The sequence below is a fragment of the Cryptomeria japonica genome, chromosome 2, assembly GCF_030272615.1.
Source record: "Cryptomeria japonica chromosome 2, Sugi_1.0, whole genome shotgun sequence".
Lineage (NCBI taxonomy): Eukaryota > Viridiplantae > Streptophyta > Pinopsida > Cupressales > Cupressaceae > Cryptomeria > Cryptomeria japonica.
The window spans coordinates 223,390,062-223,416,428 of record NC_081406.1 but is presented as its reverse complement, the minus strand read 5'-3'; the positions used below and the strand labels follow the sequence as shown (position 1 = coordinate 223,416,428).

The window sequence follows — 26,367 nt, the reverse complement described above, 5'->3', positions numbered from 1 at the left end:
ATATTGTTTAAGTGATAGAATCTTAAAATTTACTCCAGTACATCTTGATTTTCAATTTTCTTAAACTTGCCTTAATAAGGATCAAGGATGCATGTATTCAGACTCTGTATATCATGGCTCCAGTGCTTCTCAATAAAATGTACTTTGTATTCAAGCATCAATACAGGCATTGCAATTGATTAGCAACTCTCAGCTTTTTAAAAGCTCTTTTGGCATACTAGTTTTCCTTCTCAGTTTTTAGTTTGCGTGTAGCCATTGTAGTGTTTTCTGGTCATTGGGAATGTTGGCAATCTCCGAACCGTTATATATTGTAACCCTGGACTTTTTGGTCCTCTAGTTTCAGTCCATATTGTCTTTCATTGAAAGCCTTTTAGAACTGTTTATGGCCTTTAGCAACCTTTTTTCTGTCGTGATATACCCAGTTTTCTTACAGCAATTTCATACTTCAGTTGTCATATAAACTTCCTGACATCACTATCTAGTATCATGCATCCACTCATTTTTCAATTTTGTATGTTTTAAAAAAATCACAAATCTCACCCAGAATTAGAGATGATTTAACCACTCATAGTGTCCAAGAAATAAATGTTGTGCCCTTCAAGCTAGTCCAAAATGATGGCAGGCCACCTAATATTATTCACTTTGTGATTTTAAATTAAATTATTAGTTACCAGGAAACTCCACTATACAACCGAGGACCACTCTCCATCCTCCCTGTACCAGAAAATTTTGGTGACTGCATTTTTACATAATATACTAATATAACCAAGTCCTTGTTTACTCATATTCTGATATTAGTGGCATCCCCATCCCTGTCCTGAAACTCACACCCCCATGTCTCCAGATAACTATTAATTCTTCCACAGTAGTAGACATAAAGCCTTAAAGTCTCATATTTTCTGCATGCAGGGATGGTACAGAAGGATATTCTCTTGGAAAAGACACGGTTAAGTGATAGCAGGTCGATATTAAAAAGAAAAAAAATATCATTCCATATATATTTTTTCTCTTCCCTATCAGGTTGTTTTTAGTATTTCATACAGTAACAGTACAGAACTCCAGATAGTTAAACATCCATTAACCAAGTTGAAATCTTAACATATTATCAAAAGAAGCACAGGACCAAGTTAAGTGATTATAAGCTAGTATGTACCAACAGGGCAGTGTCTCATAATACAAGAATTCTCTCTAAGTACGCAGATCATAATATAACTACAAAGATTTGCATAAATAAATTTGGATTCAAAATATGATACATAACTTGTATCTGTCAAACAACTACATTATGATGATACATTTATATAATGCAATGCATATTAAAAGGTGCAACAACATCTTCATATTTTAACACATTCCTGTTTTATACCAACAGGTTATAGAGGCTGTTCACTTTTGTTAGGCTTAAGTGTAATAGTGGCTCTAGCTTAAGTTAACCTTTCTACTGATGCCTGATGTCACCTTTGCCTTCTCTTATTAAAGCACCATAAGAATTCACTGAGACCCATTACAAAACGATACATATTGTAACCATGAAATTCAGCGCTGGTGACTCAAAACTACCCATTAATAAGCTGTTCCCTATTGTAAAATTTTAGGAGCATCTTACAGATTTGAGTGAATTGCAATCAGCCACTGTATACAATACATCTAGGTTGATGTTTATGTTACTGAAACTACACACTCCTTTTCAACTCCATGAACCAGATAAGCTAATCACAATCTTTGAGATGTTGAACAGGATAGCTCATAAGTTTAAGAATTTTGTTAGCACCGAACAGAATGATCACTTAGCACTGGAAGCAAAAATGATATCATTGGTTATATTGAGTGGTTATTTGATGATTTTTTCCCCGAAGGATGGAGGTTTGAGTCATTCCAAGAGAATGAATTAATCAAACCATCAGGCAAAGTTGCCACAAACCAGAAAACTGATACGATCAATTTTCCTGCCCTCCAGTCTTTGTTCCATCTCTCTTTCTATTAAGGTATTGAGGTTGACGAGTTGCATCCGGTGACAACTTTGATGAGCAGAAGATCAATGAAATAATCCATAATGCTGTTCATCGTGACAAAATATAATCAGTTTTGCTTTGTGAATATGATCTTCCCGGCTTTTAATCCATAAGTATTATCATCTCTTAAACCAAACAAAAGCATCTTAATCAACTTAAACGACATACTGAACTCAGTACCTGCATATGCAACCGTGGCACCTGATGCTGCTCTTCCCAGAACAGATAATAGATAAAGGACAACAGCTACCTGCAAACAGGATGATAGATTCTTAATTACAGTAAAATCAACAGAACACTTTTTTCCAATCAACTTGTATAATAAAAAAACCCTATTATATGTAATCAGTCAAGATTTGCAATTAGCAAATTTGTATTCAGTGTATAAATGTTATTCTATGCATGCAGAATTCAGTCCTGGTGAACAAAATGCCACTTCCTACCACTTGCACAAAATTAAAAATAATCTGAAGTAATATCAAGGAGCATAAGATTCTGAAGAATCTCGAGCAGTAAACTATGCAGAGCAAATCATTGACCTGATTTCAATGCCCAAAAAAGTTTCCTTATTATTATTCTAAATCTCACTAGTATTCAACAAAGGCACTTGCCTTGAGGAATAGTTTCTTGTCATGACCACTTGCAGCAACTCTAAGAACAGATTCAGTAGCACCAACTGTATTTGCCATGCATGCAGCAACTTTATTTGCAGTCTCCTGTGAAATTTGCCATTCCAAAGGGTCCACAGGAACGCTGCCAACACCCATGATTATTAGAGCAAATGAAATCCAAGATAAACAATATCCTAAAAAAATGTTCTCACCACCAGATGCATTTCTTAATTCTAGTTTTGTTTGTGGAGCTCCCGTCCTCATTTTGGGCGCTTCTTTGATTATAATTTGACCTATAATAAGAGCCCATGCCCAACTGAGTAGGCCAAACTCTGTTGTTTAAATAGGGAGAAGTGATGAATAGATATATAGATAAGATTTATTAATGTCCATGAGGACAAATCGATGTAGGAACTACAAGGATCCAACCAATTTATGTTGGATTAACAGAAGAGAAACTGACCATAAATAACTAAAGGTCAAGGAAAAAAGGCAGTTTTGTAGGCCACACTAAGTGAGACATCAATTTGGCATATGAGACCTTTTTGTGGGAACATGGGCATTTGTTTTCCATTTACCTTATATGTTGTTCCAATTTTGTACTCCAGGGTTTTGACCTCATGCCCAAATAAATAGTACTACATAACTTGCTAATCCACCTACACCTGGAGTGTAAGCATTAGAATCATTCCTCCAGCAATTAGGTGTGATCTTAAGGTCACAAGATTGCCTATCTGTGGCGACAGGTGTGTATCCGCTGCTAAAATTTGTCCCCAACAGAAATTTGAACTTGGATGTCCTAATAAAGTGTGGATTCATCTTCAAGCCCTGATATCACTAACTCAAAGTATAGATAAAAAATAAACCAATGGTCTTCCAGGCACACCTACTTTGGTCATTCCTTAAGATTAAATCATTTCAATTTCAGTGTAGATCGTAATTTTTGTCAGGCAGACAAAAATGCCTGAGCCCAAATTTTTACCGTTATCGCTTGGTTTCCCGTCACTGCAACTAGGGTTTTGAGAATGTGAGCTTCAAATTCATAACAACATGGGCTAAGTCTCGAAAGACAACTAAGTATATGGGTTTTGAATTTGGGACCGAGCAATCAAATCATGGCTTTGTGGGATAGACTATGATATCATGAGCAGTGAAAGACATAAGAAACAAGCTCGACTAATTGTAACTCATGATCACTGGTACCTCCATGCATTTCAAAAGTATGGCCAAGAGTTCCCGAATTGTTTCATAAATGGCTGAAAAGGATTCTTATTTCATAATATGCCTAATTAAGGGTTATTAGTTTCAGGAGTAAATATAAAGCGACAAGAGCTGCCAGCTGCCGCTGAAATCGACATTGACCCAATTCATAAAACTTAGAAAGCATAAGTGGGTATTACAGAAATTAAATAGCTAGAGTATTTGCATCATAAATTTTAGCAATCAACTTAAAGATGCATTACCCAAATTCACAAAAGTTAAAAAACAGACGTGGGTGTTACAGAAGACAAATATTTTTATGTGGGTGCTATAGATTTTTATTTATACTTACCAAATATTCATCTGACGGAAGAGCATTCCCAAAACTGCAAGGGAACATAAGAGAACAATCAAGACATCACAGATGAGAGAAACCATGCTGGAATTCCTTACAGCACAGTGATAATACACCAGACTTCCGCATATGAGAATCACCAGAGGCATTCCCGGTTTCCTCGTTGCTGTAATTTTGTGTTCCATTTAGTGGCATCTATCAGGGTATAAATGCAATCCTCTAATGCTTCCTTTATTTGGCTTTCTCTCAGTAGATTCCTCAAATTTGAGATTTATACTTTCCTCTGATTTTTGATTTGGCATCTATTATTAAGAAGACAATGCCGACTGGTCTACACATTTTCACACTACTTTCTGCGTTGTCTTCTATGTGATCGCAATTAAAAAAAGGAATAAAGTGATCCTTTGGGTAGTGAGGTGGATTTCTTTTGGATAATCTTTTTCCAATACCGCCAAAATTAGCGGAGCGGAATCTCTTAAAAAGCAAATTGCTAATAATGGACTCTAGAGATTCAATAAATTATATGCAGTAAAGCGATGAATTGGAATTTAGAGTCCCCATCAACTGCGATGTGCATGAATTATGTACATCAGATTTTAGTGGGTCGTAGATTCTAGTTTCAAAATCTGCAATAAAGTTCAATAGATTAACTGATAACCAATGGTCAATATTAAAAAGTGAAAGGTCTGACATTGTTGCATGATTTAAGCTCTAATCATTGAAACCCTAGCCCATTGTCTTTCTTCCCATTGAAAATTTAACCCCGAAATGCAAATTTTGCATCCGTTGTATAATGATCACACATATTGCATGCATGAATAGTGAAAACGAGAGTTCTAGCATAAAAGATGAGGAAAAATCTAATTTAACTTGAAGAAATGCATGATGATGGCAGTCATTTACGTTAAGTTCGTGTTTTGTAAACTTTAAAATGGGTTATTGCCCATCCTTAATTATGGGGTTCTAAAGGTTTTAGAAAACCAAAGCTAGAATAAAGGTGTCCTAATTATGGGTTATTGCCCATCCTTAATTATGAAGTTTCAAAGGTTTTAGAAAATTAAAGCTGAAATAAAGGCGTGGTGATAATTGTAGAGATGGAAAATAATGTATTTCTTAGGCACTAGTATTTATTACAAAAATATATATTTTGATTGAATTTGATTTATTTTCTAAATTATTTTGAAAATATTTAACTTACATATATGATGTTTAAAATTGTAATTATTTCGTTTCATTTTTGTTTACATTTATTGTCTTTTGAGATATTAGTTTGATGCATTTTTTTTCTTTTAGACATGAACATGTGCACTTGTGACATGCACATTTAAACATGTCTTTTTCCTATCTAGATCTTTACATTTTCAATAAACCCTAAATTATGATTGACTAATAGTAAAACTAATCATAATTATATTTATTTAAATAGATTTATCTAAAATGGAAAGTATGACTTGGCACCTATAACGACTTCTACACACACATCTTTTAATCCTTTGGAACATCTACTATATTTGCAAACACTAACCTTCATTGTCATACCTTTATATACCTATGCTATAGGGCCACATACTTAAAACTCTTCCAATTATTTTTGTTAAGTATGCCATAGGCATTTGAGTAGGGCAAGCCCCTAAATGTGTTATAAGGTCCCATTTTTCCTTTTCTTTCTCAAAACTAATAGGTGCTACAACAAGCAAAAAGGAAGTTGACAATGGTACATGCACAGTATTAGTAGGTACAATATGTAATAGCAACCCCTAGTTACCACCATTTGTTAAAAAAAAATTACACCTTCAATATCCTCTTGATCAACCAAGGAACTTCTTCTTAATTAGGAAAGCTAGTTGTGCAACCTTACTCGATTCTATAGTGAGGGTGGTAGCTTTACACCATGAATATGCAATCTTACACTAAGTAAGATAAGCTCACATAACATGACAAATCCCTAGACTCATACTTAATATTTGAGGTTTAATTTGAGATGATCCTACCTACATATCACTTTTTTGAAAACTAGAGGCATCATAGTTCACATACCAAAACAACAAGACTTCATCAACACAACCAAATAGAGACCAACGTATACTTATGTCACATGCATACACATCGATTTAATTCATTTGTAGAACATATGTACGAAATGACACTTAGAAATTATGCATACATTACCTAAACACAATTTGAATACTTCATGCCTACACACATATACGCAAATATGATTAACGCATGCATGCATCACATATACATGATGTGAATAACTTAGACAACATCACATGCACATAGTGACTAGCTATCAAAAACTGTAGTGGTGGAAAGCTTATTGTAAGGATCTTCCTCTTTGCCTAGTTCACTAATGCAAAATCCTTTAAAAGTAAATCTAAGCTAGAAAGGGGAATATTGATGCATCCCATATTACATTATGGATCTCGTCACTTTTCCCAAATCATTGTTACTTGTGATGACAAGCAAGCATCTCATACTAGTTGTCATCACAAACAAGGTCACATGTGTAATAGTATACATCAATCCGTTAATAAGATTTTTATAACCTATTAATCCTATTCGCATAAATATAATTAGGATATCACATGGTTTTACCTCGCCAAAGAATAGAGTGAATATACTATTTGTACTGTTGTAAATTGTATCCCTATACAATTTCATCCTCACCTAGGCCTTACTTCTATGTTTTGACCTTTCGTGGCTTGACTCTACTTTGATTTCATTCATATAAACCCAAAATCTACATCCTTAGCACCTTTGTGGAGCTCTATCCTTATTTTAGTCTTGATTGGTAGGATCGGGATGCTTTGTCCTAGGACTAGGACACCCTAGGTGCCATGGTCCTCCCAAAAGGGGCCAGAATTTGGACTCCACAACGATAAGATTTCAAAGGTGGGAAAACATTCTCTGTGTCACCCTGCTTCAAAATTTCAAACACATTTGTGCAGTTAGTTATAAAATCAAGCCTTGTCCCCTCATTTGATCATCTCTTAATCATCTCTCAAGTTGGAATTCAATTGCTAGCAAATTCAAGTGAGCAATCAATCAATCATCAAATGTAGTGAAGGAGAGGCCAAGTTTATATTTCAAGCATTCATGATGGCATCTATGATCAAGACATTATGAAGACATTCTACATGACATTATCAACCTTTTAATGAAGACTTCAAAGAAAGATTCATTAAGGTATCAAGTTCCAATTCAAGCATTTCAATTCAAATATAGCCTTGTCCTCAAAAGACAATTTTTCCATTTCAGTTCAATCACATTGTAGGTTAAATTCTAATTTCAATTCAAGGGTTAATTCCAAACCTAGGGTTTCACCTAGTAAAACCCTATCAACAACACCATTTTCCTTCTTTCTGTGTGCAAGTGACAAATTTAAAAGCTACGAATGAAGATTCTGATAGAGAATACAACAATGATTAGATCCAACTTTTGTAGGAGCAAAAAGTGGAGGACCAAGTCACCCAGAGCATCCTTTTATTGTAAATTTTAATGAATATATGGGAATATATTTTGAGTGGCATCTTGATTCCAAAAGTGTCTTGTTTGTCTGCATCTGATAGATGGAGGACCAGGATGCCCAGATCATCTTGGTCCTATACTTTTTAACCAAACTTTATGACACAAGTTCGTCTATGTACTTTATGCACAAAGTTAGCTGTATGTTTGCATACTGCATCTGTATCTTGTTGTTCATGTTGTTTATGCCAATTTTCCATCATTTTCCCTAGATCTAGCATTTAAATTCAATAATTCACATTCAACTCCAACTCCAAAAAGGGGAAGTGAATTATGATTTGCATTCAATCCATTCCATTCATAAAGTGGTGATTGAATCAATAAAATTCATTTCACCTTTTAATATTTGATGTGAAAATAACTAGATTTCCTAATTTACATAGCTTAACTTGTGAAACCCTATTTTCTACAAAAACATTTTGATGAACTTGACATATCTTATGCTTGCATTACTTCTAATTTTTATTTTTAGATCTAATTTGTATTCATTTAATTAATTTGCATTTATAATTATATACTTAAACTTAGAGGTTCAATCACAAAAAAACTAGGTATTTTGTTAAGAAATGACTTGTGGGTTGCATAGTTTATGGTTTGTTTGCTCAGATCTAATTTACATAGCATGTCATTGCCAGCTTTAGAAGCATCTATTTGCTTAATTAATTGGTTAATCAATCATTTTATAAGTAAATTGCATTATTTAATCTATCCATCCAATTTTTCCTTCTTTGTGCATGAGTTTTACTACCCTTTCACCTACATCCAACATCTTGGTGAGAAGAAATTATAGACATATGACTTCCCAAAGTTTAAATACTAAGGGGTATGAGCTAGGGTTGAATAACCTATTCCATGGGAACTTTGGTGAATCCTCAATCCCTACACAAGGCATACCTAACATTGTGGAGAATAATTCCCCTCACACTTCTCATGATGATAACTCATTAACTAGAGTTGCAATTGATCAATTGGGGAAGCTTGACCATGAGTTGGATAAGCTTCAACAATGGATGGGTCAATAACACCTGAACAGAGAGGCAATCCCCTTGATTGAAGGCTTGAAGAGAATGGTTCAAATTAATGAAATTTTGTGGAAGTGTTGCATGGCATTGCTCATATTGTTGATACCAATGTTATGCCAGTAAAAAGTTGTGACAAAGCTCTTGGTTACTCTAATCCTATAAATCAACTTGAGAATTATATTCTTATGCCTACATCCTTGCCTAATGTTCCTACATAAGAATCTTCTATCATGACTACATCTATACAAAATGCTAATCCTACACATATTTGTCATCTAGGCAATCATATTAATCAATACTCCTACATACCTCCTTTCGTTAATCTTCCATTTGTTTCCCAACCATCTCCTTTACCAGCATACTTGTAGCGTCCTAAATTGTACTCCCTTACAATTTTGACCACATTTGGGTCCTCACTTAGTGTTTGCACCCTTAAGCCTGATGAGGACCTAATTCTGCTCATATCATTCAGATTTGATTTCATATTAACCCTATACATCATTTAAACCCTCTGTCATGGCCCCTAAATTGGGTAGGACCAGGGCATGGTGCCTTGGTCCCTAATAGGACCAAGGTGCCATGCCTTGGTCCTCCCAATTAGGGCCTTGCTTTGGGCCCCTTGGCCATCTAAAAAATTGAGTGGTAAACCCAGCCCCGTGTCGGCTCATGTTGGAAAACTAATATGTTTTTTTACTGGTGGGGATAAAAGGAGGCTTTCCCCTCCCTTTCGAAAAAAAACCCAGAGAACACAAACATGAGATTCAATTTGACATCAAGTAATCAAGCATTCAAGTCAAGTGAGCAAGCAATCAGTCTTCCTTCAAGCATAGGAGCATCAATATGGTCAAGATTCAAGCATTGGAATTGAAATTCATGTTTCATGTTGTTGAAGACTTCATAAAACTCTAATTTCATGTGGAGACAAACAAAACTTCACAAGGAGGTATATTATTTGTGTTTTCAATCATTATTCAACATCTCCCTCAAAAAGAGGACATTTTCATTACTACAATTCACTTATCTTTCATTTCTATTTCATGGTTAATTTTGAAACCGAGGTTTGACTTAGGAAAACCCCTATTCCCAACATATTTCCCTTTCTTTCTATGTGCAGGAAACAAGCACAAAGTTGGGATCTTCGGAATAAGCATTGTTTACAATGATGAATCGATCCCACATTGGAGTGTGAAAAGTTTAGAGGACCAGGGTGTGGGCGAAATAGTCTCGATATTTTAGGAGCTCTTTCTAGGAATAGGTAGATGAATTTTCTTACATTGCTCAGATCCAAGTTCATGGCTCAATCTGACAACTGTAGCTTATTGTTTCTGTTCTTTTACTTTCGTTTCCAACACTTTCACCCTAATTTCAACAATTTAACTTACAAAAGAGGTTTATCCATCAAAACCACCCAATCTAATTAAAATTTGTAGTCCTAATCCTTTTTGGTTTGTGACTAGATCTATTGGATTGGAACCCTCTCTTGAATGTAATGATTTAAGTCATAAAATTGGTAGTTTTCATCTTTCTTGTGGTGGAAACCCTAATTTTTTCCTCATTACATTTTGGTGAACCCGACTCCTTACAAATGCAAATTTTTTTTTATTTTTTTATTTTTTCAGATTTGAGTGTTTATGTAGTTTCAAATTCAAATTGACTTAATTTGCAAGTTTAATTTTCCATGGAATTTTAAAAATTTAGAGGTTAAATTCACAAAAACCCTAAATTTTAATTCTAAAACTAAGCTTGTGGGTTGTCTAATTTGGATTCATCATTTCAGATCTGATTATTCATTTAATTTAAAATTCAAATTTTCCCTCTTAGATCTTATTTTCAAATTGAATTACATAAATTTAGTAGTTGAGTTTACAAAAACCCTAATTTATGAACCTAAAGTTTACCATGAGGGTTGCATAAACTTTCAAATTAAGTTGCAGATTTGATTTTTTATGAATGCATTTCTTAATTGGTTAATCAATCATTTTCACAAAATTTTGTATTTCTTAATCATAATTTTCAAATTCAAATTCAAATTTCCCTCCTTTGTGCATGAGTTTTACTACTAGTAGTCATACCTATAATATTCATGTGAGAATTTATAGAATTAAGGCTTCCCGAGGTTTAATTACTAAGGATATGGAGCCTAATTTGGATAACTTGTTTCATGAGAATGTGGGTGGTTCTTTTATTCCAATAAATGATATCATTTTATCCCATTCTTTACATAATTCTCACGATGAAGGTGAATCACTAACTAGGGTTTCATTGACCAATTGGAGAAGATTGACAATGAATTTGAAAATCTTCAACAATGGATGAGTCAACAATATCTAGAAAGTGAGGCTATCCCATTGATTGAAGCATTAAAAATAATGGTTCAAAGTGATAAAATTGGCATTGATTTGTTGCATGGCCTTTCTCATATTGTTGACACTAATATCATGCCTTTGAAAAGTTGTGTTGAAGCCCTTGGTTACACTCAACTTCCCATTGAAGTGAATCATTATATTCCCATGCCTACTTCTATGCCTATATGCCTACTTTTACATCCAACATCATGGCTATTTCCACACAAAACGTTATTCCTACACGTTAGTCAAGGGGGCAACATTAATAATCAGATTTCATTCATCCCTCCTTCCATGAGTCTTAAATTTGTTACCCAATCATCTATCATACCTACTTATCATAGTGCCCCACCTCTTTATTCTCAAGCTCCTTCTTCAAACAATGTTACTCCTCTTGAACTCAATCCAACATGTCCAATTTCAAGTCATCCATTGAAGAAACCATTAATAGTCTACCCCAAACTGTGTCATCCTTATAACAACAAATAGCTTTCATAAACCAATCAAAGTATAACGTGCCCACATTTGATGTAGCAAGCCCATTATCTAATGATATTGTCCATGTTGTCCCCCCTAAACATGTGGAAGTGCCTCAATTGGACCTTTATAATGGAAAAGGTGATCCTATGACTCATGTGAAAACATTTCAAACTTTGTGTAGTGATTTTGCCTATGATTAAAGACTTTTGGCTAAATTGTTTACTAGAACATTCAGAGATAAAGCTTTCCAATGGTATTGTTCTTTACCTCCTTATTCTATTACATCATTTCAACAATTGGCTAATGATTTCATTCAGAAATTTCACAATAATGTTGGTCCTAAGATTACTTTGACTAATTTAATGCTCTGTAAGAAGACGTTATAGAAAAAGTGACTGATTTTATTGGTAGATATAAGCATTTGTATTCTCAAATTTCTTATCCTATGCCTGATCAAGATGTTCAAAGAATTTTCATTTCTAATTTGCAAAAAGACATTATGCATAAGCTCCTCTTTTATGAGTTTACTTCCTTTACGTAGTTGTGCACAATACTTCATAACTATCAGCTTCAAGTGAGTCAATTTGAATCATCTCCTTCAATGGCTCCAGTTAATAAGAATGAAAGTGATTAACAACCTTTTGCAAAGTTTGAATCGAATAAGAGATATATCAAGTTCAATCACAACAACAATACCCAGGTAGCAGTCGCAACAACATGTGTGCCTCTTTTATCCAAGTATTTTAGAAAAGAATTTACTCCTCTTTATGAATCTTTGCAGAGCATCATGACATAATTATTGAGCAAGAATGTGTTGAAACATCCTCCCATCAAACCAACTGACACAACCAAAATTTTGCCACCTCATTATGATGCTAAAGCCTTATATATGATGCTAAAGCCTTCTACCAATATCATCATCAACCTGGTCATGACACTAAAAAGTTTTATTCCCTAAAAAGCAAGATCCAAGACCTTATTGATAATAATACCATATCTGTAGCTAGTGTGAATGACAATGGAAAAAAATCCATAGCTCCTCTGAATCAAAATCTCCAAATCTTTACCAATACTTTGCCTTCTCATTCTACTAATGTGATTGAGGCTGATCATCTTGCCTTTTCTCATAATGATCTTGGCCTTGAGTCTAATAATATGGTGAATCTTATTGATAAACCTACACCTCCTAAGGACCTATGTATTACCTTTGATCCTATGGACACTATTGAATCTCCTGATGGCCCAGTATACATCACTGTGAGGATCAAAAACATTCTTTCACGAGGTGTGATCATTGATCCAGTGTACATGGTAAATGTGATAACTGAAGAATATATTTATACCTTAAAATTATATCAAGTGACATATGATAAATCTAATGTGATAATCAAATTATTTGATGGTTTCTCTTCTCCTACTATTGGCTCCGTTACCCTTCCTATTGAGGTTGGTACTAAGTCTTTAGATGTTGATTTTGCTATTATTCCTACATCGAGACAATTTCATGTGAAGTTGGGACACCCTTGGCTCTCTTCCATGAAATTAATTCCTTCTACTATTCATAAGTGCTTGAAATTCCCTCTTAGTGACAAAATTGTAACAATTAATCATAGCATGTACCAACCCATGAATAGGTAAGGAGATGTTAATATTGATTACTTTTGGTCTAAACAATTTGAACCTCTTAATTGTGATTAATTTTGGTCTAAATAATCTAAACCTCTTAAGCCTAAAAGTGATGCTATTTTTTAATCTTATCAAATATGGAAGAATGAGATGATCATATCCTTAAGCAAGCCTAGTGATGGGGTTAACCTAGTTTGCTCAACACTTCACCTAGCTGGTGTTGCTCAATTGCACCAACTCACCAGGCCTAGTTGATCTCTAGACCTTCAATTCCTTCTCAATATATTCTAGTTCTTGATTCTTGTTCTTTCTAAGGTGTTTTATTCAAGTGTTTTGGCTAGGAACCCTACCAATTCACAGTGCTTCTCAACTGCTCAATTCTAGCCTCTTGGCCTCAACTTGTCAAAATGACCTCCTATTATTGTGAGATGATGAAGATGTGTAGAGAGGCATTCTAACATGTTTTGAGTGCATTTTTATTCCATTAGTGGTTTGCAAACTTGAGGTTTCTTACCAATTTCAATATTTTGCCTAGAAAAAGGGCTACAAGGAATGAGCCCCAATTAGGCCTCCAAAACCGGTTTTCTAGGGCTTGAGGGAAAACGATTCAAAGGACCCCCAAAAAATTTTGGTTTTTCTTCAATAATTAACCCATCCCTAAAGGATTTTTGTGGTTTTAGGCCCTGGTCTGACCGTGCAATGTGTGAACCCCAAAATGAGGGTTTTGAGGGTTTATAAGGCCTATAACCGACAGCGAATAAACAACTTGGGGTTTTGATGTCAAATGGATTTTTCAAGGATCCTCCCTGCATAAAAAAAGTCTTCCCCAACCCCATGGACCCCTCCAAACTCTAAAATAGTGATCTTGCACTCACCCCTGCACTTTACACCACTTTTTCACCTTATTTTCTCTAGTCGGGTTGCTCCTGGACTCACCTAGAATAAGGGGGAAGTCATGTTTAAGCACTTATCCAAAAATTTAACCTACATATGTATAAATTATAGGAGGTTTCAAACTATTTTCCAACTATCCATGATGGCAGCACATGTGGGACTCATGGGGCAACCATATTTACAAGAAAATTGCTATTTACAAGCCAAAACTAGTTGTTTACAAACTTGAACAAGAAAACACCTATGTAAAGTAATTAAAAATCTCTAAAATGAACCAAAAGTACAAAAACACACAAGAGTAACTCAATCCATTTTTGGATCAATGGATTCAATCCATATTCTATTGCAAAATTGAGTAAAACAAGCCAAAATGTTGTCAACAAGACTGAAAATGAGTAGTTTTAGTTGTTGGACTTACAAAACACACTTCACCAACCTTGGTAAAAATGAAAGAGAGGGTATATATAGGTTTCCCACATTTGGAGTCCTCCTAGGGCGTTAAACAATCCCTAACTCCAACGCTAACCAATTCAGGACAAAAGTTATCATGACAACTTTTTGCAACTTTGCAACTTTTGCACTTTTGGTCTCTCCAACTTATAAGACCTATTCCAAATCATCATAAATGACTTTTCAAACATTTCTAAGATCTATTTAACCCTCCCTAATTCTCGTGCCAATTTTTGACACTTTTGACCATCAAAAAGGTCAATCGGCTACTCAAACTCACTATTTACACAAAAATGCAAACCTAAGTAGAATCAACACAACCTAGGCCTACATTGACACAAATGCTAACTCTTGGACCCCCATGGAGTCCTTATTCATCACTAACTTGGCTAGGGTCAGTACAAGACAAATTTTAAAAACTAAATTGCCTAAGTCCTAGGAGCTCTTGCACCACCTAGAGATCCTAATCTCATTCCTCTTATTCATAATAGACCTATTCCTCCTCCTCATGATGGACCTGGTCTTCTTCCTACACCTACTACTCCTTTATATGTTGTGTTTTTTCCTCCTACGTCTTACAAAGGAAAGCACCTGGCATATCTCATCTTTCAACCTAATAAACCTTCTCATTTGCATCCTTCTTTAAAGGAAGAGAAGAAGCCTATGCCTATTGATCCCAAACCTTCACGAACTTCAACTAAAACTAAAAGAAACTTTTGTGTGAGAGAACACCAATGGAGACATCGTGTTAGAGCTCATGAACTTGCTTCTCAACCTATTTCCTCCCCAAAGACTCTAAATGTTGACTTGATCCCATTTGTCTAGCCTTCGTATAATCATAGGGAGGAAGTTGAACCTAAATCTCCAAGATATAAAATGCTTAAGAAAAATTATGGTTCATGTTCTATTCCAATTAAAGATCCTTATTTTATTAATCTTGATAAAGAGATGGATGAAAATTTTGTTCATGCTAACAATGGCAATTCAAGTGATGAATATGAACATGTTGATGTTGATAATTATTTATCTAAACAATTTTCACAAACATTAATCCTAGCTCCCATCTCTCTCTCTCTCTCTCTCTCTCTCTCTCTCTCTCTCTCTCTCTCTCTCTCTCTCTCTCTCTCTCTCTCTCTCTCTCTCTCTCTCTTAGATAAATTTATCTTGATAAGGCATGCACAATTTCTTTAACATGGGGGAATACACTCCACTCAATGTTTCTCTCTTTGCATATCTCGATACTCAAGTGACTTAGAAAACTTAGCCTTTTGCTTTGTAATTTTGGTATTTTTCTTTTCATGACTCATGGTAATTGAGCCTTACTGGGCTTGTAGTCATAGTTCTCTTTTTCTTATCATGTCCCTTTTATCTTGATCTTGAAGTTGTAAGATACCTAAATTCCACTGGGGGCTTGGTGTGTCTGGCCTCCTTAGCTTCTCAGATGAAAGCCTTTCAATGTGAACCTTTATACTTTATCGAGAGTATGCTTAGTCTCATACTCCCACTAAAGTGGGGACTAAATGTAGTGTCCTAAATTGTACTCCCTTACAATTTTGACCACATTTGGGTCCTCACCTTAGCATGTATTCCCCTAGGCTTGATGAGGGCCTAATTTTGCTCATATCATGCAAATTTGACTTCATATTGACCCCTATACATCATTTAAAACCTATATCTTGGCCCCTAAATTAGGTAGGACCAGGGCATGATGCCTTGGTCCCTAATAGGAATAGGGTGCCACACCTTGGTCCTCACAATTAGGGCCTTTCTTTGGGCCCCTTGTCCATCTCAAAAATTGAGTGAGCAACCTATCCCCGTGTCAACTCATGTCAGAAAATTTAAAAAAAAATCGATTGGTGAGTATAGAAGGAGGCTTTCCCCTCCCATTTGAAAAAAAACCCAGAGAAAACACACATGAGATTCAATTTGACATCAAGCAACCAATAATTCAAGTCAAGTGAACAAGCAATCAGTCTTCCTTAAAGCATAGGAGCAACAATAAGGTCAAGATTCAAGCATTGGAGTTGATATTCATGTTTCGTGTTATTGAAGACTTCATAAAACCCTAATTCTATGTGGAGACAAACAAAACTTCACAAGGAGGTATTTTATTGTGTTTTCAGTCATTATTCAGTATCTCCCTCAAAAGGAGGACATTTCCATTACTACAATTCAATTATCTTTTATTTCTATTTCATGGTTAATTCCAAAACAAGGGTTTGACTTAGGCAAATCCCTATTCCCATTCTATTTCTCTTTCTTTTTGTGTGTAGAAAACAGGAACAAAGTTGTGATCTTTAGAATAAGCATTGTTTACAATGATGAATTAATCCTCTATTGGAGTGTGAAAAGTTCAGAGGACTAGGGGATGGGTGAAACAATGGAGCTCTTTCTGGGAACAAGTCTGAATCTACTTACATTACTCAGATCCAGGTTTGTGGCTCTATTCGATGACTGTATCTTACTATTTCTGCAATTTTACTTTTGTTTCCAACACTTTCACCCAAATTTCAGCAATTCAACTTGTTATCACCTAAACCTGCAGCCTATGCTAATCTATTAACTCACTAGGTTTGTGACACATGGGAACACTCCTAGGCATGTGGGTTGCCTAAACTTGGAGTGAGCCTCTAGAGAAAGATGGTTCTTATGGGCTTCACCTAAATCTAACTACTCTAATGATCTTACTCATAAAAGATGAAGAAGGATTGAATTAATCAAACCTACCAACTAATAGGTTATGCACCAAAATATATTATCCAAATCTACAAAATCAGCATTAACAATGACACAATTTAAACTAAGAAATAAATTGACTTGGACAACTTAACACTGCATACACTTGCACAGACACTCTACAAGAAGTCTTTACTACACTTAATCAAGAAGGAAGAAATAAACCTCACAACTTGAACAACTACAACATAACACAACTTTATTAAACTTGTAACAAAGTATACTCTCTCCGCAAAAAGATGTTGGGTAATTAAACAGAACTACAAGGAAGAAAGAACCTCACAAATAGCAATGCCAAAACACTTAAATGCATATGATGTGACAGAAAATGAAAGAAGGCAACACATATCCATTAACCTCAAAAAGGTAGTCTGATATACAAATCTAAAAAATGAGTTACAATATCTCACTCTGTAGCAAGAACTCTGAATAAATGAGTTACAATAATGCTAGTGAATGACAAGAACTAACTTCACAAAAGAAGTTAGAAGCATACTTATGCTTCTGTCAAGTAGTTACAAGAAAATAGGAGTCCTAACTTCCTTGGTCCAATGCAACTAAAAATCCTGAAATCTAGCCACTAGATTTCCTCCAAATGAACTCCAAAAGAGTGAAAAAGTCAAGTTTGACCATGTCAAACATAATGACTCAAGAAACTACCCACTAAAAGCTCTTATTTAGTCTCAAAAGCAAATAAACTCCCCTATATGCCCTCCACATGTTTTCAAACTAATTCAATCTCCCCTAGATATCTTTGCTTCATGCTTTGCCACCTTCCTCTACACTTGGCCTTTATCATTAATTTTATTCCTATCTCCTTTTTTGACTAAGCACTTGGCATAATTTTCCAGCAACCTCACCTTGACTGGGTCTTTTGACAACAGTTGTCATCATTTGATCCATAACAAGTGTTAATTAAGTGGTTTATATTTTAACACTTAATAACATTCATTACATTAACAATGTTGATGCAAGGTAACATAATGCCTAACCCTAATACCCATGGGGGGTATTAGGGAAGAATAATTTTCAAAAGAAAAAAAAACACAAAAGGCATAAGTGCTATCAGCATATGTATTAGGGTAAACAAACCCTAAATTATTCATTTCATTTTCCTTGGTATTTGATTTTTATTTTCTCTCATCTGCACTACCATGAGGGTTTGATGAAGAAATTTCCTAGAAGATTAAAGAAGGGTTTATGTAGGTTCTGATGTGTTTTGATGAATAAAATTTCTTAGTTCATCATGGGTACATTCATTTCTATTGAAAGAAAACTTAAAAGACTTTGATGCTTTGATTACTATTCTTTTATTCATACTTTGAGTATGTATACATCATACTGTTGTTTTATCTACAAAACAAATAATCCATTATCATTCTTTGTCTTCATATATATGTCCTCGATGTGTTTCTTTAGTTTGATCATACATGCCTCAACTTGCTATCTTCATTCATTAATTGTATTTATAATATGATGACAATCTTTTACTTATGTTTCTATTCTTTACTACAAATATTTATGGTAGTAGGCTTCATATATGTTTTGAGGGTCGTGCTCTTTGAGATGCATCTTTACCCTTTAACCATTCTTTGTGTCTCTGTATTGTTATTGATCTTTCAAGGTATTGGGGTTGTTAGGGGGTAGGGATTGCTTTGACTAATGATGAACCCTTATGTGACTATTGTAGTTTTATCAATTCGATGCTCTATCTCTATGTATCATGTTGTTGTCTTCACAAAACATCAAGAAAACTTTGCACCTCCCTTTGACACTGAATATATTATGAAGGTTTTCCTTTGTATCTTTGATGATGTATCTTGTGCAATGCTCCATTTGAAAAAGGATATCCTTTTCTTTCATGTAGCTGCTCTAAATCTTGACCGTATATTGCATGGATTCATCTTTGACTATATATAGACAGTGGTAACTATTATTACACTATTTCTCATTATAGTGTCTATGTGAGTTTGAGGAATGCCTTTGACTTCAACTGCTTGGTGCTATGGCTTATCCTTTGTAGGTCTATCACCAATATTGATTCATTGTCTCATAGAAGACATAAATCTCTTTGTTGTTTTGAGAATGAAAACATCATTGCATCATTGCATCACCTGTTACTGATCTCTATACCTTTCTCACTGACTTTTGTTCTTTGACAACTATATTCTTGTGTTCATTGTTGATTACTTGGAAAGCGCTCTTTGTAATCACTATTTTCTAAAAAATTTAAAACTATGCCTTTGGATGCTACAACAAGGCTCATCTCACCTTCATCACCATTGAATCTTATACAAAATTATTTATCCTATGGTACTTTGGCATTGTATTACTCATATTTTCCACCTATATTTGATTATGATCCCAATCATTATCATTCTTTCTCATGAATATGAGGCTATATTTGATTGACGAAGTCTTTATGCTGGTAATATCATTATGGCCCATTGTCACTGTGTTTTTGTGTATAAGGTCTGAAATATTTCTACTAGCTGATAACTCTAGTTTGTAAATTTTCTCTCTACACCTCTTGATATCATTGATGCCAAGATTGCATTTACTTATTGTAAACTGTGATTCCTCAATTTATCAGTACAATCCATGTTCATCACTAGACAATGCTTTCACTGTAAATTGAATGGGACTGTTATCTGAAGAATGCATTTTCCATATTTTTATACTTTCAATCATAGCTTCTCTATTCTTTAGTTGATGATAGCTTGGACTGTGATTTTTAGTGATTTTATGGCCTCATTTCACTCTTATAATCCTTGATGATTTCATTGTTCATTGTCTCAGACCTACACTACCCTTTGAAGGATGCCCTCGCCCACTGTGCATTGATGCATTGATCAAATTGTGGTTATCTCCTTTGACTAATAAAGGTCTAAACATTATTTTGTCTTTGAGATAATCCATTGTATATATTTCATGGTGAGATATGACTACACACTACCTTTTGAAAGTTATGCCCTTTCCATCCCTATACTATTTGATGTCCTTTTGGGATACATTCTCTATTTTCCTTATGTTTGGTGGTTGTGAATGATACCATATACCTTTATTGTTGCATTCTTAGCAGCACTATCATGATTGTTTATGAAGACAAAAAAAGACTGTTTGTATGTTCTGCAACTATTCTTTGTATATTGCTACAAGGTTATATACCTTTGATGCCTTTATTGATTCTCACAGATTGTTGTACTTGCAACATCTTGACTATCACAATTATTCTTCTTATTTAAATGGATGCCTTTATATATAATGGACTATCACAAACTTATTATCTTTGCATATCACTGTCATCTAATAATATTTTTTGTATAACCCTTTTTTTTCTTTAGGTCAGTACAATTCCATTAGGCACAAATTTTTCATCTATAACAATGATCGTATTGACCCACTATTATGGATGATGAGTTTCTATCTGATGAAGCTATATTGACCTAAAAGCATGTTGGGTTCAACCCTTGTGGAAGCCACATTTTACCCCACTTGTTGAATCTAATAGATCAAAACAAGACATGATTATAGTTGAATCTACACATGAAGCAAACAAGTTAGAAAAGCAAATGCATATTTTCGGTGTGTATGATGACTTAGTTGTTTTCTTGGACACCTAAAATTTGCATGTGTGTTCAATGCATTTGAGATCGGCTTACACACACATAGGTATATGTTTGTATAATGTTTGATATCTTTCATTGCTTAGAGAATTGCTCTAAAATCATTATTTTTGCTAGATGCAGGAACTAGGAGCAAAATGAAGCTAGGAGGGACACAAGTAGCTCGGACAACAACAATGCAAGACAACACACCCTAAACTAGTCATTCTCGGGCAATGACTGGTCTCTCTCCTTATATGCACATTTACATTTGTTTACTTATTCATGTATATGATTTTCTTCTTTTTTATTGAATATGTAGTGTTAGTCTCGTGGCTTATGTGAGACAATGTACATTTTTACATTCAATAAAGACTTCTTTTTGTACAGAAAAGATTTGCATAAATCCTTCCTATGTTACTTGCACTTGTATGAATGCAATCTAATAATGTAATCTCTTGATTTTTGTTTATGCACCTGAATATAATACAGGAAAGGTTAAGAAATGTACCTTATCTTCTTTCAATTCAAAACAATAAGCTCTACCTGATTGAGTTGTAAATGTAAATCTGGAAACACAACTACAAAAGAGGTTTATCCATCAAAACCACCTAGTCCAAATACAATTATTAGTCCTAATCCTTGCTGGTTTGTGACTAGATCTATTGGATTGGAACCCTCTTTTTAATGTAATGGTCTTAAGTCATAAAATTAGTGGTTTTCATCCTTCTTGTGGTGGAAACCCTAATTTTTTTCCTATTACAATACCACAATGTTACAATTATCAACCTCCACTTACCTATCACAATGTTACAGCTCCATCTCAATCCAACATTTCAAACTCCAACTAATCCATTGAAACCATTATCAATAACCTAGCTCAAAATGTGTCATATTTACAACAATAGTCGGCTTCTTTAACCCAAGTCAGGTTCAATGTCTCTACATATGATGTAGCTAGCTAACTATTTGATGATTTGGTTCATGTGGTTGCTCTTAAGAATATGGAAATTCCCCAATTAGAGTTATATAATGGAAAAGATGACCCCTTGACTCATGTGAAAACATTTCAAACATTGTGTAGTGATTTTCCTCACAATCATAGACTCATGGCACAAATATTTGCTCACACTTTTAGGGATAAGCCTTTGTAATTGTATTTCTATTTGCCTCCTTATTCTATCACTTCTTTACAACAATTGGCTAACACATTCATTCAAAATTTTCAAAATAACATTGGTCCTCAAACTACTTTGACTCATTTGATTCATTGTAAGCAAGGAGTTCAAGAAAAGGGGATTGATTTCATTGGTACATGCAAACATTTGCATTCACAAATTGTTTATCATGTTCTTGACGGTGATGTTCAAATAATTTTCATTACTAATTTGCAAAAGGATATTAGAGATAAGCTTCTATTTCTGAATTTTCATCTTTCACACAATTGTGTGTAGTGCTTCATAACTATCACCTTCAAGTGAGCTAGTTTGAATCCTCTCCTTCAATGGTCCTAGTTGATAAGAATGATAGCACTCAACAATCATTCAAAAAGTTTAAAAAACAAAACAAAGGCTTCATCGAGATCAATGATAACTCTTCCAATCATATTACTGCATAACTTGTGGCAACCACAACACCAGGTGTGGCCCCTTTATCAACATACTTTAGAAGAGAATTAACTGCACTTTTTGAATCTTTACATAGTATAATTTTCTTAGATTGATGAATGCTAATGTGTTTTAACTTACTCCCATAAAACCTATAGATCCATATAATCCTTCAGCTTCTTTAACCATAAAACCTTTTTCCAATACCATCGTCAAGTTGGCTATGATACTGAAAAGTGTTACAAATTGAGGCATAAGATCCAAGAAATTATTAATTCCAATACAGTATCCATGGAACATGTGAATGATAAAAGAAACAAATCCATGACACCTCCTAATGAAAATTTGCAAATCTGTACTAGTCCTCTGCCTTCTCATTCCATTAATGTTGTTGACTCTAAGAGACTTAAACGTCTAATGATCTGGACATAGAATATAACAATATTGTGAACCTTATTGAACAACTCAAACTTAAACCTAAACCATGCATTACCTTTGATTCTAGGAAGATTATTGAAGCACTCGATGGAGTATTATACATTACTATGAAGATTAAAGGAAAGATGTCACACAGAGTGCTCATTGATCTAGTATGTATGGTGAATGTTAGTATTGAATAATTTATCTCTGTACTCAACAATTTCATCAAAAAACATATAAAAAATTGGATGTTATGATTAAGGTGCATGTTGGTTTCACTTTTCCTATTATAGGTTTTATCACTCTACCAATTGAGGTTGGTACTAAGTACTTAGATGTTACCTTGTGCTATTATCCCTACTTCCTATCAATTTCATGTGAATTTGGGACATCCCTATCTCTCTTCCATGCAAACTATCCCTTCTACCATCCATAAGTGTTTTAAGTTCCTTTGTAATGGGAATATTATCATGATTAATCATAGCCTTTACCAACCCACAACAAGGTGAGTAAATTTCACCCTTGATTACTTTTGGCCTCAACAACTTGAACCTTTGAAACCTCAAATAGATATTATTTTCCTATCCCATCAAAAAAAGAAAAATGAGATGATATTAACTTTGATTAAACCTAAAGATCCTATGGATATTCCTCCTTCTCATCCTAGACTTGGACTTCTTCCTACTCCTTATATCCCTTTGTAGCATTGTAAATTGTACACCCTTAATTGGGTGGTATAATTACACGCTTAGGTTAGCACCCGCCTTAGTGTGTTTGCATGTTGCATTTTAAATTCTCTTTAAGCATTTAATTAATTAATTTAATTAAATCTAAAGTATTATTTTATCCCTTCATACATCATAAAATTGAGCCCTTTACCCTAAGTGTGCCCCTTTTTATTTTATTTTTTTCAATTAATTAATTCATCAAAATCCTAATTATGTCCTATTTCGACCTTCAAGGCCCGATTTTGCATATCAAAACATCTTGAATTATCATACCCTCTTGGGGATCACCTTATAATCATGATACTTTGCATCCCTAAAATTTCAGGAAAAAGTTGATCTGACTGAGGCGATTCACCTTGGTCCTAACTTTTTCTCCCTAAATTTTGGGATGATGTTTTGGCAGTATTATAATGTTTAAATCCAACTTGGTGTTGAAAAATATAATTTCTAGGTCGGCCTATGATCAAAAACAAAGTTAGGGTTTTATACTTATAGCATTTCCTTTCCTCATTTGAAGGATCCATCTACAAGCAATTAAAGGATCCTCTTATGAAGTGAATGTGCGGGCTATGTGGAGTCTTCAATCAAAAAATCAAGCATTTATCAAGTCTTCATCAACCATTTTCATCATCAATTGAAGCTTTGGGATATTGAAGAATAATAGGAGATCACCAACTATTGATTGGCGTGTACCTCTCCCTTAGGGTTTAGTATGGTTTCATGTTATTATCATCTCTTTATGAGTTTCACAACACTTTTTTTCAGATTTACATTCATGCTTTAGATCCATTATTGCATTTGTGATTTGAAGCATTTACATTTACATTTACATTCATTTAGGGTTTACTATAAAAGCATAGGGTAGAACTCTAGATTTACTTTCTAGCTCATTTAGGATCTTGCATACACACAATTCTCTAGCACACACACATTTTCAATACATTATCAACTATTTGTGGAGGTGGAAAACATCAAAACAAGGGGTTTGACTAATGCAAAACACTATATAGCCACCTAGGAACCATTTTTCAAGTTGCAGGTGTAGGTACAGAGATTTGACTGACACACGATCTTCAGAAAAGGTAGAACATATAGGCATAGATCCAAATCTGAAAGCAACTCTCAGTCTTCTAGGACCAAGGCACCCAACTCCCCGATCCTGGACCAAGGTGCCCAGCTCGTCGGTCCTCTAAGTTTTCTGGCTTTTTTGTGGCAGTTCAATAGTGTAGAGTCTCATTTTCTGATTTTCAAAGTTTCAACTCAGTCAGACATCAAGGACCAAGGCACTCAGCTCCTTAGTTAGACTCGTTCTAGCTCAAATTTATGTGATAGGTGCATATCAGAATTCTCTTTCTAGCTATATACTCTATATCTCAGTTTCAATGCAGTATCTTTTGTTATTTTAGTTTACATAGTCATTTCCTTCACCTCCTTAGCTTAGTTCATCATTACTGTGCATTTATCTCACTTCCTTTTCATAGCAACAAATGAATAGGAACCCTAAAAGTATTCCTTGACTCTATTTCACAAGTATTCATAATGTATTCATTTCATAGATTTGGTAATGGGTTATCCTCCCTTGTTTCAATTTACCCCTCTTAAAGATCCTTCTATCCAAGAGGACATTTTAGTGCAAATAAGAGTTGTTAACAATTCCTTCAAAACTCTCCCATGTTCTAAGGATGAAGATTTTAAGAATGATGTTGATATTTCTCCTAAAATGTGCCTCTCCCATCAAACTATCTTAGAGGAAGAGGATGATATCATATACATGTTTCTTAATGTTACCTTACCTTTCATACATGATAAGTTTCTCTTAGAGAAAAAGTGTTGATGGACACTGATTTATCTTCTCCCAAATTTGGTCTTACCAATGAGGCCACATTAGTGCAACAAGAGGTTATGAACACTTATTTTAAAGATCTCCTTCCTAAGTATGAAGCTTTGAAGAATGATTTTCATTTTCCTCCTAAAATTTACTTCCCCCGTGAGGATTATTTGGTGCAAGTAGATGATATTTTCCCTACTTTTCGTAGTGATAGCATACCCTCTTTTGATTTCAATAAATTTCCCACTAGAGATGAAGCATTATTGAGGTATGCTTTTCCTTTTCCTAAAGATTATCTTACCCATAAAAATACCTTGGAGAAAGAAGATGAAATTATAAGTATGATGCTCTCCCTCCTAAAGATCCTACTAAAGACATTTTGAGACAAGAGGATGATTTGAACAACACATGTAATAATGCTCTCCCTTCTAAGGATGAGGCATTAATAAATAGTTTATTCCCTCTCCCAAAATTGTCCTTACCAATGGGGACATCATGATGCAAGAAGGCATTTTTAACACTTCTCTCAATTATCTCCCTCTTTGGGATGAACTATTGGAGAATGATCTCCCTCTTTGGGATTACTCTCTTACTATGTCCCTCCCTCATAAGAGTACCTTGGTCAAAGAAGATGACATTATGATAAAAGAAGGTGATATGATTGGAAATTACCTAATAACACCTCACCTTCTATTCATTTCAATAACCTTCCCTCCAAGGATTAAGTATTAATACATAATGCTCTCCCCTCTCCCCAAATTGTCTCTACTTATAAGGATACCCTAGTTCAAGAAGAGATTAAATCAATATTTTTTTCAAAGTTTTCCCTCTCAAGGATGAAGCTTTTAATAGTAATGTTGATCCTTCTCCTAGAGATTCTCTCCCCTATGTGGATCATTTCATGATAGAGGATGATATGA

General features: G+C 34.5%; 1 protein-coding gene across 1 annotated transcript; it reads right to left on the bottom strand.

Annotated features, from left to right (window-relative positions):
* Positions 1-1,296: 1,296 nt before the first annotated feature.
* Positions 1,297-4,952, bottom strand: LOC131048689 (reticulon-like protein B23). Its single transcript, XM_057982746.2, has 4 exons — positions 4,176-4,952; positions 2,620-2,765; positions 2,193-2,258; positions 1,297-2,056 (listed from the first exon to the last, which is right to left on the bottom strand). The coding sequence occupies exons 1-4, from the start codon at positions 4,361-4,363 to the stop codon at positions 1,938-1,940; spliced, it is 519 nt and encodes a 172-aa protein (XP_057838729.2). The 5' UTR covers positions 4,364-4,952; the 3' UTR covers positions 1,297-1,937.
* Positions 4,953-26,367: the final 21,415 nt, after the last annotated feature.